The sequence below is a fragment of the Gobius niger genome (genome assembly GCF_951799975.1).
Source record: "Gobius niger genome assembly, chromosome: 4".
NCBI lineage: Eukaryota > Metazoa > Chordata > Actinopteri > Gobiiformes > Gobiidae > Gobius > Gobius niger.
Genome location: NC_136855.1, coordinates 21,640,634 through 21,655,555, shown reverse-complemented (window position 1 = coordinate 21,655,555; position 14,922 = coordinate 21,640,634). Strand labels below are relative to the sequence as shown.

At 41.2% G+C, this 14,922-nt stretch overlaps 1 protein-coding gene across 2 annotated transcripts in view; it reads right to left on the bottom strand.

The window, feature by feature from the left end:
* The window catches only part of LOC306962164 (CUB and sushi domain-containing protein 1-like), a 388,198-nt gene that overhangs the window by 289,737 nt on the left and 83,539 nt on the right, over positions 1-14,922 (bottom strand). For both annotated transcript variants that reach the window (XM_079555239.1, XM_079555240.1), the window contains exon 2: positions 4,686-4,902. In XM_079555239.1, coding sequence (XP_079411365.1) covers positions 4,686-4,902 — 217 coding nt within the window. The remainder of the gene's footprint in view (positions 1-4,685; positions 4,903-14,922) is intronic.

The following is a 14,922-nucleotide window of genomic DNA, read 5'->3' as shown; positions in this document are numbered from 1 at the left end:
AAGTTTTCATCGAAATCAATGCCATTGATACTTTCTCTTATCAATCCTATCAATTCCAAATAATAAAAAAATGGCTATATAATATGGCCATGCTTCTGTTGCTCATGTTTTTATTTAAGCAGGGCTAACAAATTAGCCTCTTTTAAAGCTGAAATGTTTATTTCAGAGGGGCAGGAGACACCCGTTTGTTGTTTGACAAATTGAACAAATTCAGCCAGTGTTGACAATGACTCACAGAGGAGAAGTTGCATCGAATAGATAAAAAGGTTGTTAGTGATTTTTCTCTCTTCCTCAGATTTTATGAACAAGGGTCGAAGGATATTGTTGTCAACACCTCGGCGCCATAGTTTCTGAATGATGCCGTACGATGCGTGCTGTTTTGGTTCTTCAGTACGCAGTAGCTGCACATTTCTGAGCATATAGAGAGGACTGATAAGTGGACTTGTTACGACGTGCAGCGTGGATCCTAAAATAGCGGAGTTTGCTTTGTGATGAAGTGAAAGAAGTGCAGCGTGGATCAGCAGTTGTGGATCAGCAGTTGTGGATCTGCAGCGGCTCTGGCCTGCAGGTCCATAATATTAAGAAGCCGTGGTGCAAACCGGCATGGTGCATCCCTACTTCAAAGTGTAGAGGCGGTACAGTAGCGCAATGGTTAGCGCTCGTGCTTCACAGCTGGAAGGTCCGGGTTCAAACCACCACAGAGTTGACGTTATAACTTATGCTATTATTTGATTTGTCCAATCATTTAAGGTTTCATTTTAATTCATATTTAAATATGCACAGTTCCAAACAGCTGATACACCAGGGTGTCAAATTCATTTGGGTCGTGGGCTGAAAATCTTTTCTTTTTTTATTTAAGCTTCCCCCAAGTGGCTGGAATAAGCATTCTGGTTATTCTTTATAAATTCATAACTCCGCACAGGAATGGGCTAGAGACTTACTATTTTTTTTTGACACACTCTGGAATTGAGGCTCTACATGACAGGGGCTGGATTCAATCATCACGTGGGCCGGATGTGGCCCGTGGGCCGACTGTTTGATACCCCTGACTTACACCATCACAGTTAACTTTTGTAAAGCCCAATATCACAACAGTCGCCTCACAAGACTTTTTGACTATTGCTGATCGTAGTCAACAATGTCCGATTGTCCAACAGTTGACAGTGGCACAACAGAAAAATTCCTGAAAAAAAAAAATCCTGTTCCTGAGCGTCACCTGTCCTTAGAGCTCTTTCAAGTAGAGAGAGAAAAAGATACTGCTTCACCATTACTCACTTACAGAAGGAAAGCTGACCTGCATTATGAGTGACCCAGGTGAGTGTGGTCTGAAGCTGGTACTCACTTGGAGTGAAAGTGACAATGAAGTTCATTCATGTCCATGACACCACAGAGGTGAAGGAAAAAATACATGATGTGAAAAGGAGAGGAAAAAATTAAGCGGACAGGTTTGCCCCCCTGTTTGTGGTGAAGGGGTTTGAGCGCCCGAATGATCCTGGAGCTCTGTTGTCAGTGTGTTGTGCCCCTGGTAGGGTCTCCCATGGCAAACAGGTCCTAAGTGACGGGTCAGACAAAGAGCGGTTCAGAAGCCCCTTATGAGAGACCAACAGGCCTGGAGTGAGTGAGTGAGTGAGTGAGTGAGTGAGTGAGTGAGTGAGTGAGTGAGTGAGTGAGTGAGTGAGTGAGTGAGTGAGTGAGTGAGTGAGTGAGTGAGTGAGTGAGTATGTACGTACTGTATGTACGTACTGTATGTACGTACATACAGTATGTACGTACATACATACATACATACATACGTATGTACGTACGTACGTACGCATTGCATGTATGCATTGTATGTATGTATGTATGTATGTATGTATGTACGTACCTACGTATGTACGTACTGTATGTACGTACTGTATGTACGTACATACAGTATGTACGTACATACATACATACATACATACGTATGTACGTACGTACGTACGCATTGCATGTATGCATTGTATGTATGTATGTATGTATGTATGTATGTACGTACATACGTACGTACGTACGTATGTATGTACTGCATGTATGTATGTATGTACGTACTGTATGTATGTACGTACTGTATGTATGTACGTACTGTATGTATGTATATATGTACTGCATGTATGTATGTATGTACTGCATGTATGTATGTACTGCATGTATGTATGTATGTATGTATGTATGTATGTATGTATGTATGTATGTATGTATGTATGTATGTATGTATGTATGTATGTATGTATGTATGTATGTACTGCATGTATGTATGTACTGCATGTATGTATGTATGTATGTATGTATGTATGTATGTATGTATGTATGTATGTATGTATGTATGTATGTATGTACTGTATGTATGTACTGTATGTATGTACTGTATGTATGTACTGTATGGTTGTATGGTTGTATGTATGTATGTATGTATGGATGGATGGATGGTTTTAAGGACACCAAAGTATTATTAATTCCCACTGTATTTTAGTGATCATCATAAGAGTGGCCCATAAACCTGATTTTGTGAACTTGACATTATACAAACCTATTTTCTTCTAAGGCATGCCAACAAATTGATGGCACTATAAAAATGTACTTTGATTGCAGTATGGCCCAGAACTGGTCCTGTCCTGGTTTATGGACAGCACATAAGCAAATATAAGTTGAACAAATCCTCTGTCGTCTGTCAGCAGTGTCTGCACTAAAGTAAAGCCAAAGCTAACGATGAGCACATGCTTTATACAAATACAAATTACATCAATCCAACTAGAAAATACTGCCAAAAAAACTGTGCCCTGATCCAGTGGTTAAGGCTGCTGCCATGTACATGGAACCCCGTACCGACCTCAGCTTTGTGGATTCAAGTACTGGCTCCGACAATTTGCTGAATGTCTCTCCTCACTCTTCACCTCTCTAAACCCTGAGTGGTCCTGTCTAATAAAGCTAAACAAAAACAGAATGGGCCCTAAATCTAAAAAGTGCCTCACACAAGGTTAGGGTTTGTTGTTGTGCTGTGAAAACCTACGTACTAAGGCCTGAGTGATATGGTTTTTTGGGGTCTGATAGCGATGTGAAAGAGGTTGGTCAACAGCCGATATATAGGCCAATATTTTTCGTAATTTAATACGTTTTTTTTTTTTTTTATCAAATAGCCTATAGTTAATTTATTATATAGTAAAGGCTTCAATCTTAGAAATATATAGAAATATATCTATTAGAGGTCGACCGATGTGGGTTTTTCTGAGGCTGATTTTGGCCAACTGTTAAAAACTGTCTCATCTATAATCCTGCGTATGTTGCTTCTAAATGTGTCAGTGTTGAACTGTGACATCAGAGGTTGCTGTATATTCATGTTCAGTAGGTACTTCAGGGGAGCTTGTTTGTTTGTTGAAAGGCAAAGTAATTCTCTATTTCTTATGGTTCCGAAATTATACATAAAACATAAAATACATAAAATAGTTGTACAAACTTGTACCCAGTTTTCATCACAATGTTTCTCCGCTCCCCTGAGGCATAGGAAGTTGTGGGAGGGTTCATTTTAAAGCTCTGACTGAGCTCTTTCCGGTGCAAAACAAGTCTTTATATCGGGCCCTACTAAGGTACTTTCCCATAGTTGCCTTTAGGGCAGACTGACAGAAGCATTTATCCCCACATCTGTGCCCACAGACCCTCCGAGGACCACCCACTCACACACCACTCATACACCTGGTATTCCCTCACGGTGTCCCATCTACGGACTAACCAGGCGCGACACTGCTTAGCGTCCAAGACGAGATCAGGCATACATAAGGTGGTACGGCCACATTAAGCAATTGTAGTGCCTTGCAGCCTTGGCTTTGCTGCAGTAGTAAAAATTCAGCCAGCATAAATGTAAAAAATACACCTCGCTTTGGCAAAACCAATACACGTACAGTGTTTAGTCTGCAGGCGACTGATTTTAGCAGTTAACATAAAGCACTGAGTCACTGACACATAATACAAGTATATGATGTTGTCAAGGAAAGCCCACTGTTCTCCATAACTGCAGCACTAACCTCGGATCCTGCTTGGTGCATTCTCTGCCTCTCCTCCCACACAGCACAGCGCTATGAATAAGCTTCCCACTGAATGCCAACTCTGTAAATGCCATTCTCTTTGCCCTTTATGCAACAATATTACAGGCACACAACTCGCCAAACACTAGCACTGCCAATGCATCAATATCTCATTGCTGATATTTTCACCAAATTAAGTACGTGACTCTATCTTTGTTTTACAAGCGGCAGTTCTCAAGGGTATTCGATTAGTTTTTTAAATATAATGCAAATCCACATGAAGGCTGTCTTATCTGTATATCTTACTTAACACGTATGCAAATACTTTATGGGTTTAAAAATATTTTAGACAAAATAATGACTGTTACACCTATATAACTGACAAGCACTGCGGCAAATATTCTCACTAACCGACCACCGCTTCTATAAAAGGTATTCCGGATAATAATTATACCACTGCCATATCAAGTGACAACTCAAAATAAATCAAACCTAAGCGACGGCCTTCAATTATTCCAATAGCAGCAGTAACTCTTCAACACTCAAATTAACCTGTCCTCATTAGCAAACTTTTATCTAAAGTCCGGCTGGGAAGGAGCACAAGAAACCAGATCAGACCTCAATCAAAATGCCCGGCTTCCTTACCTCATTTTTAAGTTGCCAGGCGACGGCTGCCCATCGTAGACAGACACAATATCAAAGTCCTCCTCCAGCGCCAGAGTGACGAAGGTGAGCTGAATCCTGTTCCTCTCGCCCGTGATTATCAGCCAGGTGCAGTTGGCGTAGTTGGGGTAGCCGTGAGGGAAGCCGGGCGATTCGATGGTCCCATTCAGGCCTTGAACTACACCGCCGCATGATTCAGCTGCAAGAGAGAGAGAGAACATGCCACGTTAAATTATTAGGATAGGACCTTGCTTTTAATTGCATCACTTAAGTTTGTGCTAAGTGCCAAGACAAGTGGTCCTGCTGTAACAAGCCTGTCCTCCCATGCAATGCTATGTCATGGCAGCACTTATGATGCGGATGTGCCGTGATGTAAAGTGCCAGTAAATTGATATTTCTGGTGTCTGGTAGCGTGAAAACTGAATAGCCGACATTGGGAGTGGTGTGTGTTTGAGCAGTAGTCTCCCATGACACTAACACTCATCAAATTCATATTTTAGCATGAACGCACTATAGAGGCATTTTTTCCCCTTTTTTCTGCAGCATGTGTCGTGTGGATGCATGTCCCTTACACATTAGAATCCCTTGGTGATGAGCGCTCACTCACAAACATGTTGAAATGAGAGCAGTTACAGCTCTCTGCACATGGTATACAAGAATGCGTGACAGTATCTGTGCATTTTATATAGAGCTGAGGCAGTGGTGATTCACACTTTCTGGTTCCTAGGGGAGACACCTGGATTACAATGGCTAAAATAGGCCAAAATAAAAAATGAAAAAAGAAAGAAATTTTATATGTAGGGGGTGGAAAGTACAGTTGATTATCACACAAATTATTTCTTCCATCCATCTGCTGCTTTTCCAGTGGCCAGTCTTAAGCAGTGACGCCAGACTCCCCATCATGGCGGTGTTCATACAGTAGGTCAGCTGAGCATGTCCTTGGTCTCCCCAGGGGCATCATTTATGAATTATTTTCTTGGTCAGGACAGTGAATGTTAAAGGGACTATATGGAGTTTAACAATGCTAAAATTAAGTATTTTCCTCCCGCTACATGTTCCAGCCATGTCCTAATGTGTAGAATGAGCTCAGACCTGTTCACCACAACTGCCTCTAAAATCCTGCACTCACTCAAAAAGGTGTTAATTCGAGTCTGAAGAGCTGTCACGCCCGAGCTAAATATAGAACCTGCAGTTACGCGCAAGACCTGAGGTGGCAGTAGTGAGTATATAATGACCAACTTGCACAGTACACAAAGAGACTCATGTATGTAAGTGAAGTGTCTTATGTAAGGCTGTCACGATAATTACTACGCACAAGCATTTCCCCCATGCTTTTTTTTGGTAAAATTTCGATTTTTAATATAAGTAAATTGAGTTACATTATATTGTCCATGTTTAGTGCAGCTTGTGTGGCATTGTAGGATATGATGATGCAATTTTAGAACAAAAGTTTACTGTCAAATTTGTTATCGTGACAGGCCTAGTCTTGCGCAAGGACACACAACTAACCTGGCAAGAGCTAGATAAATATGACAGCACAAATAAAAATAGCACATCGGCCTGGAATTGCTCCTGAAGAGGATGAACCTGTCGTGGAGCATTTGTAGCTCAAAGGATCAAGCATGCTTCGTTTTAGCCAATCACAGCCAAGTCAAAAAAACAGCAAGTGAATCCAAACTCAAAAACAAGCCTCAGCCAATTGGTCTATGTTCAGAGTAAAAGATTGTAGAAAATATTATAACATGGACTCTGAGGTATTCATATGAGGAACATTTTGATCTGCCTCGACGATCTTACTTGTTTTCTCTTGTGTTACGGTATCAGAGAAAAATACTTAAACAGCCAAGCTTGGCCCTGAGATAGCCATACATACAGGCCATGAAGCACTGAGCGCACATGTGTGTGTATGTGTGTCCTACTGCAGTAATTGTTTCTCAGATAGCGATATCTATTGATTTATTAACCTTATATCATTGGGAACACTGTGTATGGGTGTGTTTGAAGGGGCTAGCCCTACGCTCCCCAGAGAGCAGTATATTCCACTTCGCAACCCGCTCCGACGACGAAAAGTGTGTGTCTCTCTGTATTGGACCAGGATCACTGCACACACACCAGATGTTCTTATTTGTCTGAAGTAAGACTAAACACACAAACACACATTAAATAAATAACACAAGTCCAAACGAGCGGCTAACACATGTGTATTCCTGCTCACACTCTCCCAGCCATCTGGACCGGACAGATTCATTTTCATATTCTTCACAATTCTCTTTCCAGCCCAATTCACCTCTCCCCTTTAGCTGTCTTTGTGCCTCTTCCTGTCTCCAGTTGGTTTTTGGAGCAGATGGGAGAAGTCCAAATCAGCACATTTTTGCAATGCATGCTAACATAATACTTAGAGCCGAGCTGTAAATACAACTTAGTTTTTCCTCGCTGTGAATCCATACGTATCTGGGTATCTACAAGTGATACATACAGTTACAATGATGCATAACAATATGACCAGCTGCAACAAACTCTGTGTTTTTACAACATTTTCATATGAGCTAGCACTTAACAAACCGCCTGTCCCTAGAGGCCATCATATGCTCTTTGGATATCAAGCTGCACGCATTCAACTGACCAATGAGAACACCTACAAGTTATCTTACACTGAAATGCTCATGACCATGAACCTAGAGACAGGACCCTGGGCACTGCACTGCATTGGAGGATGGGTCAAATACAAAGGACAAATAATAAGTTCTTTTGATTTTCATAATCATAATCATTTCATAAAGGGGAAAAGAGCAGAGACACAAACCCATGACGCCGACAGAACAGTCCCCCGTCACACACGCCGCTGCCCCAAACATCAGACCATTGGATGCACCGTGTCCAACAAAATTGTCTCAGCTTAGTAAAGCCACCAGTAAAACAAATGGAGCTCCTCTATTGGAACAAATGTTGTTCTCTCAAACACAAAGTGCATTATTGCAGCTGCCTGGCACAAACAGGTGCTGCCTATTGTTCAAATGATCAACACTTGCCAGCTAATGTGATGGGAAAGGTTAGGGACATGGGTGTACGCGGCTGTGTAATTTTTGTCTACCTGTCTGTCTGGTTGCCGTGGAAACAGATTAGACGGACTGTAGATCGTCACAAAACACAGCAGGAGTAATTATTCATGTTTTCCTCCACAGTGTCGTCCTGTCAGTCAAGCGCAACCCTCTTTAGACTTTACATACAAACAAAGCCTGTCATATTTTAGTATGCAGGTTTGGATTTCTGTGTCATTCCTTCACTAGGATGTAATGTATGTCTCTGACCCATACAATCATGTATACTAATACTGTCATGAAATGATTTAACACGTTATGGGTTCAAAAAAATGTTATGATTACAATTATGTAATAATGGGCCTTGTGACACTTGAGCGCTTTCCTGGCAAAAGCCGCTTATTCGGGTCCTAAGTGCTGTCATGCACGAGCTTAATATAGAACCTGCAGTTAAGCATAAGACCTGAGGTGGCAGTAGTGAGTATAAAAATGACTAACTCGCATCTAGCCCCTTTAACACAATCAAATTGATGTGCAATAAAAGTTGTACACAGCCGTGTGGCTATGTGATTAGGTGCACAAAACAAACCCGATATTGTGATATTATGTTTAAATGATCAGACCAATCCAAGGCCAATAGATGAGGGTTATTTTCTTTGTAATGGGGTTCTGTGCTCCACAGCACACATTAAGCTGCGCTCACATATTCCATTTTGACGGACCGGAATGGCTGCTTTCCCACATCGAAACCTTCTTACAGTGAGCTCATGTTTCCCTCCAGAAGCAGACGAGTGCCACACCTCCTTTACCTCACAGCACCCGTCACCTCCAACGCTCGCCTCACCCTCACCTGCCCCCTCACCATGTAAACACAAACACATGCAGAGATCGCAAATGTTTGAAGCAGCAGAAGCCGCAACAGTTAACTGCTAACACAGCCAGAGTTTAGCATTATCACAGAAGTTTAGAAAAAGATGGTGAACTGATAAACATCTGACCGACCTGCTCTGATGCAGCTGAAATCCTCATGAAATGTCCGTTTAATAATCCAATATCTACAGGCAGCCGCCAGATCTTTTTCCTCCTTTTGATTACAAAGCATGCCCTGGGAAGAATGTGAGGCGTTCAAGGGTTGTGGGGGGTAAAAACTCTGCATTGTTAACTAAGTTCTAAATGGAAATATTATGTAAAAAAAAACATAAAGACATACATGGAAGTTGCAGTTCAGCAAATAAATGTGTCTCAAAATGTTTGCTACATATCTTATTTATGCTGATAAATGTATGTTGCACACAAGTTTAATTCAATTACCGTATTCTATTGAATTTGTGATGAGAGCAGCATGTGGAGAGGAGTGAGGGGCGTGGGTGAGGGGGGGAAGCCAGGACATAGGAGTGGGGGACAGAGCATGGTTCACTACTCCACCTTTTATCTTTAATAACACCCCAGCATCAAATGTTTTAGAGTTTCTGGTATTTCTTTTTTTTTTTCTGCTGATGGAAGCATCTCCAAGGTTGCGCAGAAACCTTTCAGACAATTGATAATGGAGCATGATGATATATTATACATGTACACCTTTAAGGTGCAATTTAAACAGCTTATACTGATAGTGCAATTAGGTTCATTGGGTCTTCTAGTAACGATAAATCGAGTAATATGGTCTTGTATTTTTTCATACCTGACAGTTTTGACTACAACTGTGGCCTTACTCAGAGGTGTCACGTGGTGTTGTGAGACGTGTCTGGTCAGCTGATTTAAACAGCTTTTGGCTCTGTATTCCTGCTTGTAGTAACAACACCACAGGACACCTCTGAGGAAGGCCACAGTTGTAGCCGAAACTGTCAGGTATGGAAAAACACAGGTCTGGCTATAAGAACATATTAGCAGCTTATACTGATATTGTGTCTGATTTTGCACAGTTGGGAGTCATGTTTTTGTCAGTGAGTACCTGGGCAGATGTGACTATGTAAGTAGCTTTTCACAATGGACAATGGCCTACTGAAGCACTTTGAGTAGCTTGTCAAGCTTATAAATTATGTAATTATTTCTATTAATTAAGAACACGTACATATACAGCACAGTCTTCTACATAAGAAAAGAACCCTTAAGCATTCATCCTCTCCAAGCACATGAATAATGAGACCACTTTCGCATGTTTGCTGCATAGGTATAAGGATGCATAAGGCACAGTGCCAGTCTTCTTTAAGAGACAGGATGACACGCTTTTCTTCTGTTTGATTCCATCTCCTGAGGCTCTGAGGCTGGTCCCCAGGTGAAACATCAGACATGAAAGCCCGCAGCTGCACTCAGGTGGTTGTAAGCATGTAGCAGGTGGAGACATCTTCTAAGGAAAAAGCTAATATGTCATGATTTATTACCTACCATGCAGCAGACCATGGTATGAACGGTGTACATTAGTTGAAGGAGCTCTCCAAGGTACGGTTCTTGTTCCAACATAAAGCAATCAAATGCTGCACGAAATTAGAAGTTGTACTGTATATGAAACGACTGCTTTGAATCAGGAAAATAATCTTAAAAGTACAGATGATAATGTGATGTTCTTTTGAGGTAGCCACATCAAACACATAAATACAGGCAGCAAAGTAGTGTAACAGTTAGTGTTCGCAGCAAGAAGGTCAGGGATTTGATTCCGATCTGGGAGGTGACAGTGATGTAGATGTAGAAGTGACTTGCAACATGACAGCGGGGGACCATGGGGATCCTTCAGACCGCTCTAGCTCGAGTCCAGTTGAGTATGTTACATTAATTCTATTTAAATTAACTACGTGGAATCAGCATTGTTTTAGTCCGTATAATAGCTAGCAGTAAGTGACTTGGGACTGGCACAAAAACAACAGGGACTTGCAAATGTGTAGTGACTTGTTTTAGAAAAGGCACTATTTTTCATAAGAAAAAAACACAGACGTGTACATTTCTGAATGCTCAACAACTTCTAAACAAGAGCTTAACACATTTTTGTGATGGATTGGTTCAGTCCAGAGATCTACGTATAACTATCAGGCAGACTGCTGAATTTGAGCTGCTGAGAAGCAGAGAGAGGTGGAGCGATCTGAAAGGACCTGACCACGAGGCCCCTGGCTCATAAATCAAATCCTGGTCCCCTCTTTTTCAACACGAAATGGGCCACAAATCAAATGCATCATTCCGAGTTACGCTGTGTAGAACTATTGACTGTGCTGATTCAATAGTCGCAATGAAGGAGGGAAGAAGAAGGGGCAGAGAACAGGGATCCGACTTCTGTTTCTGCCATTACTGGGTGCCACTATTCAAGAGAGCTGAATGAGTTGCAGAAAAAGAAGTCATTGTAATTTTTAACACAAATTGTGGTTAAGATTGGTTTAAAGCAGTATACAATACCCTTGGGAAATCATTAACAGACTGAAATCAGCATCCCTCAGTTTGACAACAGGCCAAGGTCTCTCAAGTTTCTTTGTACATCTCAGTTGTAGAATAAATAGAATAAGAGGCGATGTGGAACTTAAGAGCGTCAAATGCAAAGTTAATTCAGTTTGAGTCAGTAGCCTGTAGCCTTGCCAGCTTACTTTTACCAGCTTGATCACCAAGTTTGATCCCCAAGCATCTACTTTTTAGTTTGCTATGAGTCATGTGCATCTAGCTATATTTACTGCCACATTAACGAATCTTAATAAAAGAAAATTCAATTAAATAGCAAGGTATTCTACCCTCTCTCTTGTTGACTTTACATCTATCAGATTCGTGCCTCAATCGCCGTCTGGTCCCTCTTATGTCCACACCTATTCACGGACCTCGTCTAGCCATCATCCTTCCTCAATTAAGCGTCTATTTGTATGGCCGCGCCGCTGTCTAATAGTCATTACGTGACTTCCTGGCTTTTATTATCTCACTGTCCCCTGGTGTCATCTTTCTCTCACTCGGCTGTACCTCCTATGGTGCCAGAAAAGCGTACATGTTTTTTTTTCCCCCTCCTTTTTATTCCACCCCCTCGCTTCCTATATTTATCACACAAGAACAAATATCTCAACCTCTCACTGTCTGTCGTGTGCTCAGTCGCCATTTCTCCTGCGCACTGTCGGCCCGCTGACAAACAGTTTAAGCAAATGGGGCAGCGGTTAGAGTCAACTGTTAAGGCCATTTAGGTTGCACTCACTGGAGATAAAAGCGAGTCTGTGTCAGATATGAAGAAAGTCTGAAGTTAATTGTGCTGAAAAATATATAGACTTTTAAAGGCCAAGGAAAGATATTGTAGGTGTTTTTCAAGAAATGGCTCACTTACAGGCATGCTGCAAATAGAAATCTAACAGCAGATGCCCTACCTGATTTTTGTGACAGGCAAAAAGAAGAGTCTTCTCTTGACGTAACCTTTTGTGTGCCAATTGCATTCAGCACAGCAAATCAATGCCTTGTCAGAGACCTCTATGAGAAGATCTTTGTGAGCAGAGCCGTGAGGACATATTTTGGCTAGGAGGTGCTGAAGAGCCAAAAACGCCTTTTCAGACCTTAGTTCCTTAGCCTGATAAACCACACCCACTTGTTCTCAGTGCGAAAGAAGGTGGGTCTGGCCACACACGGTAAACAAGTGTCTGATTGGCGACTGAGGCCTGGCCGAACCAATCACGACTGCCACAGAGAAATTACAAGGTTACGTCACTCGCTGCACCACTATGTTGTTAGTTCAATTAACTTTAACATTAGCTAAAACTTATCATGGATGAAGTTGTCGAGGATTTTGCCTTGAGTTAATATTCAGTTCATTTTTAGTGACTTGGACTATAGCTGTGGTCACGTCCGCTAATTGCTAATTGGTTTATTTCACTGACAATGTGTGAGCGTTAGGCCCGTTCAAACTGCTCCAATTGCTCCGTGACCAGACCAATTCCCTGCGTGGAATGGACAGGGAATAGTACTCTATAAAACCCAAATGATTGCTCATCTATCATACAATCCGTCGATAAATTAGATATCACGACAGACCTACCAATAAATGCTACAAATGCTCCTGAAAATCCATCAAGCAGCGTAGTTGACTCCAAGAACCAGATAAACCAGTCACCATGGTAACCATGGAAAATAGCTGAGTAATGTTTCGCGGCCTCCTGACACACGCTCACGCCCCCAAGATGAGAGTCAAGGCTAAGTCGAGAGTAAATCCCAAGCAGTGTCAGTGACAGGAGCAGGGTGGCGTCTGGAGATAGGACAAACAGGTAGGAGTGTGTGTCAGAAATAGAAGTCGACCAAAATAAGGACAGAGTAGAGGGAAGTTGCTGGGGAGGGTGCTCCATATGACTGCACATTTATTTAGATTTGCAGATTTGGCTGAGCTCCAGTTTTAAAGGACTTCTTTGAAACAGAATCATAGGTTTAAAATCCAACAAAGTTCAATTGTTCTTTTCATAACTATTTCATGAGACTCTTTTGACAGACCAGAGTGTCCAGTATACTTCCTCGTAGCAAAAGGGGAAGAACCACAAATACTGGATAAAGGAAAGGATGGATTAGGGGGCCTGTTTCTGATAGATAGCATTGACTAATATCTTATCAACCTGAATGGTTATCATTTTAAATAATGGGAACAGGTGTGAATGATCTTCACTAAAGGTATATGCAAATCAGTGCAGGGAGTAGAAAAGAATTGTTGCGATGCTGGGGTAATCCGGAAGAGAAACAAGTCTAAATTATTTCTTGTTGTGGTCACTCCATTCCTTACCGGAACATGGACGGTGCCAGATATAGTAAGGCCTGATCTGGAATGAATCACAAATTATAGCAAACTCTGCACAATACCTTTACTAATAAATACTTCCAGAGCAGACAAATTCAAATACTACACAATGTATTACCACTGAAATCATCATCACATGAATGCTTTTTTGCAAGTTTTTATTCTCAAATGCTTGAATGCTGAATTTCAGAAAATAGCTTTTCACTTGAATCGTTTGTTGTCGAGTGCACAGTAGCATCTCCAGAGAAACATTGGAGTTCTACTTTCCCCATGAAGTTATAATGAAAATCCATAACTTTTGAGTGGCGTTATTCAACAGTCGAGAAAAGTGCCCCTGGATTACCCGATGAAAATGAACGGTTAATGGCTCTACTGCAGGGCGCTTCAGACCAACAGCATCAGACCAGATGAATGTATACAGTAGGTAAGAATTCACTTTGGGCCCAGGGTTGCCACATCTGCACATAATACACAGTGTCAGGCCTCATGGACATGAAACTGTTCTTTTTTTATTTTTTTATCCAAGCCGTGTGAGCTGGAGCAGAGGAAAGTACACACTTGTTTGTTGGAGGTGAAAAGATACAGTGTGAGATTTGAAGCCCAGAGCACCGGGGGCAGTTTTATGAAGTGTTACAAAATGTAGTGTACAATGCGCACTAGCTGCAGCATTGACAGCTTATTACCAGACGTTTCACCACAGTATGGGCCTACAGCCACCTGACAGGAGAGCAATTTTAGGGTCAGAAGTTACCGCCAAATGGCTCAAATTACTTACTGAGGCCCATTTTATGAACAATAACCGAGTAAACACAACTGATAAAGTTTACAGATGCTCAGAGCAAGGCCACTATTTCAAATATTCTCTATTAAACCTGTTATGCTTTGGTAAAATAGGATTTCACAAGAAATGTATTTTTACTTGGTAAAAATTATGCTCATAGGGATGTGCAATAAATAGTTTTTTAACCGAAATTGCAATCTCAACTTTGGTCAATCTCTATTTTTTTCAAGGGGCTGTTAAATCATGGCATGTAACAGCACATGGTTGGGAGTATAGACCAGTACATTTCATTTTCATTCATTATTATATTTTTGTATGCTTTGTTCTATAGTGAAAATAACTTATTTTTTAAATACACCACACCAGATTGTAGCCATAGGCCGATATGCATCCAACAGATAAAATGTCAAATGTTCATATTCAAATATGAATATAGCAAATATTGCTATACATTTCCATTATATATGCATTATTTATGTAATATGTATTTTTTCCTTTACCACTTGCCTTAAAAGAGAGTTAACTGTAAATGAAACAGATGCCAGAGTTGAATGCATAGCAGTCAATCTGGTAGGTCAGTGTTATCTACAGTATTCCCTTCAGAGATGCCCTTTTCTTTTGTTGCAGGTTTAAGCCACAGAAATACTCAAGAGTTCCCCTCAACTACATGCAGCTGCT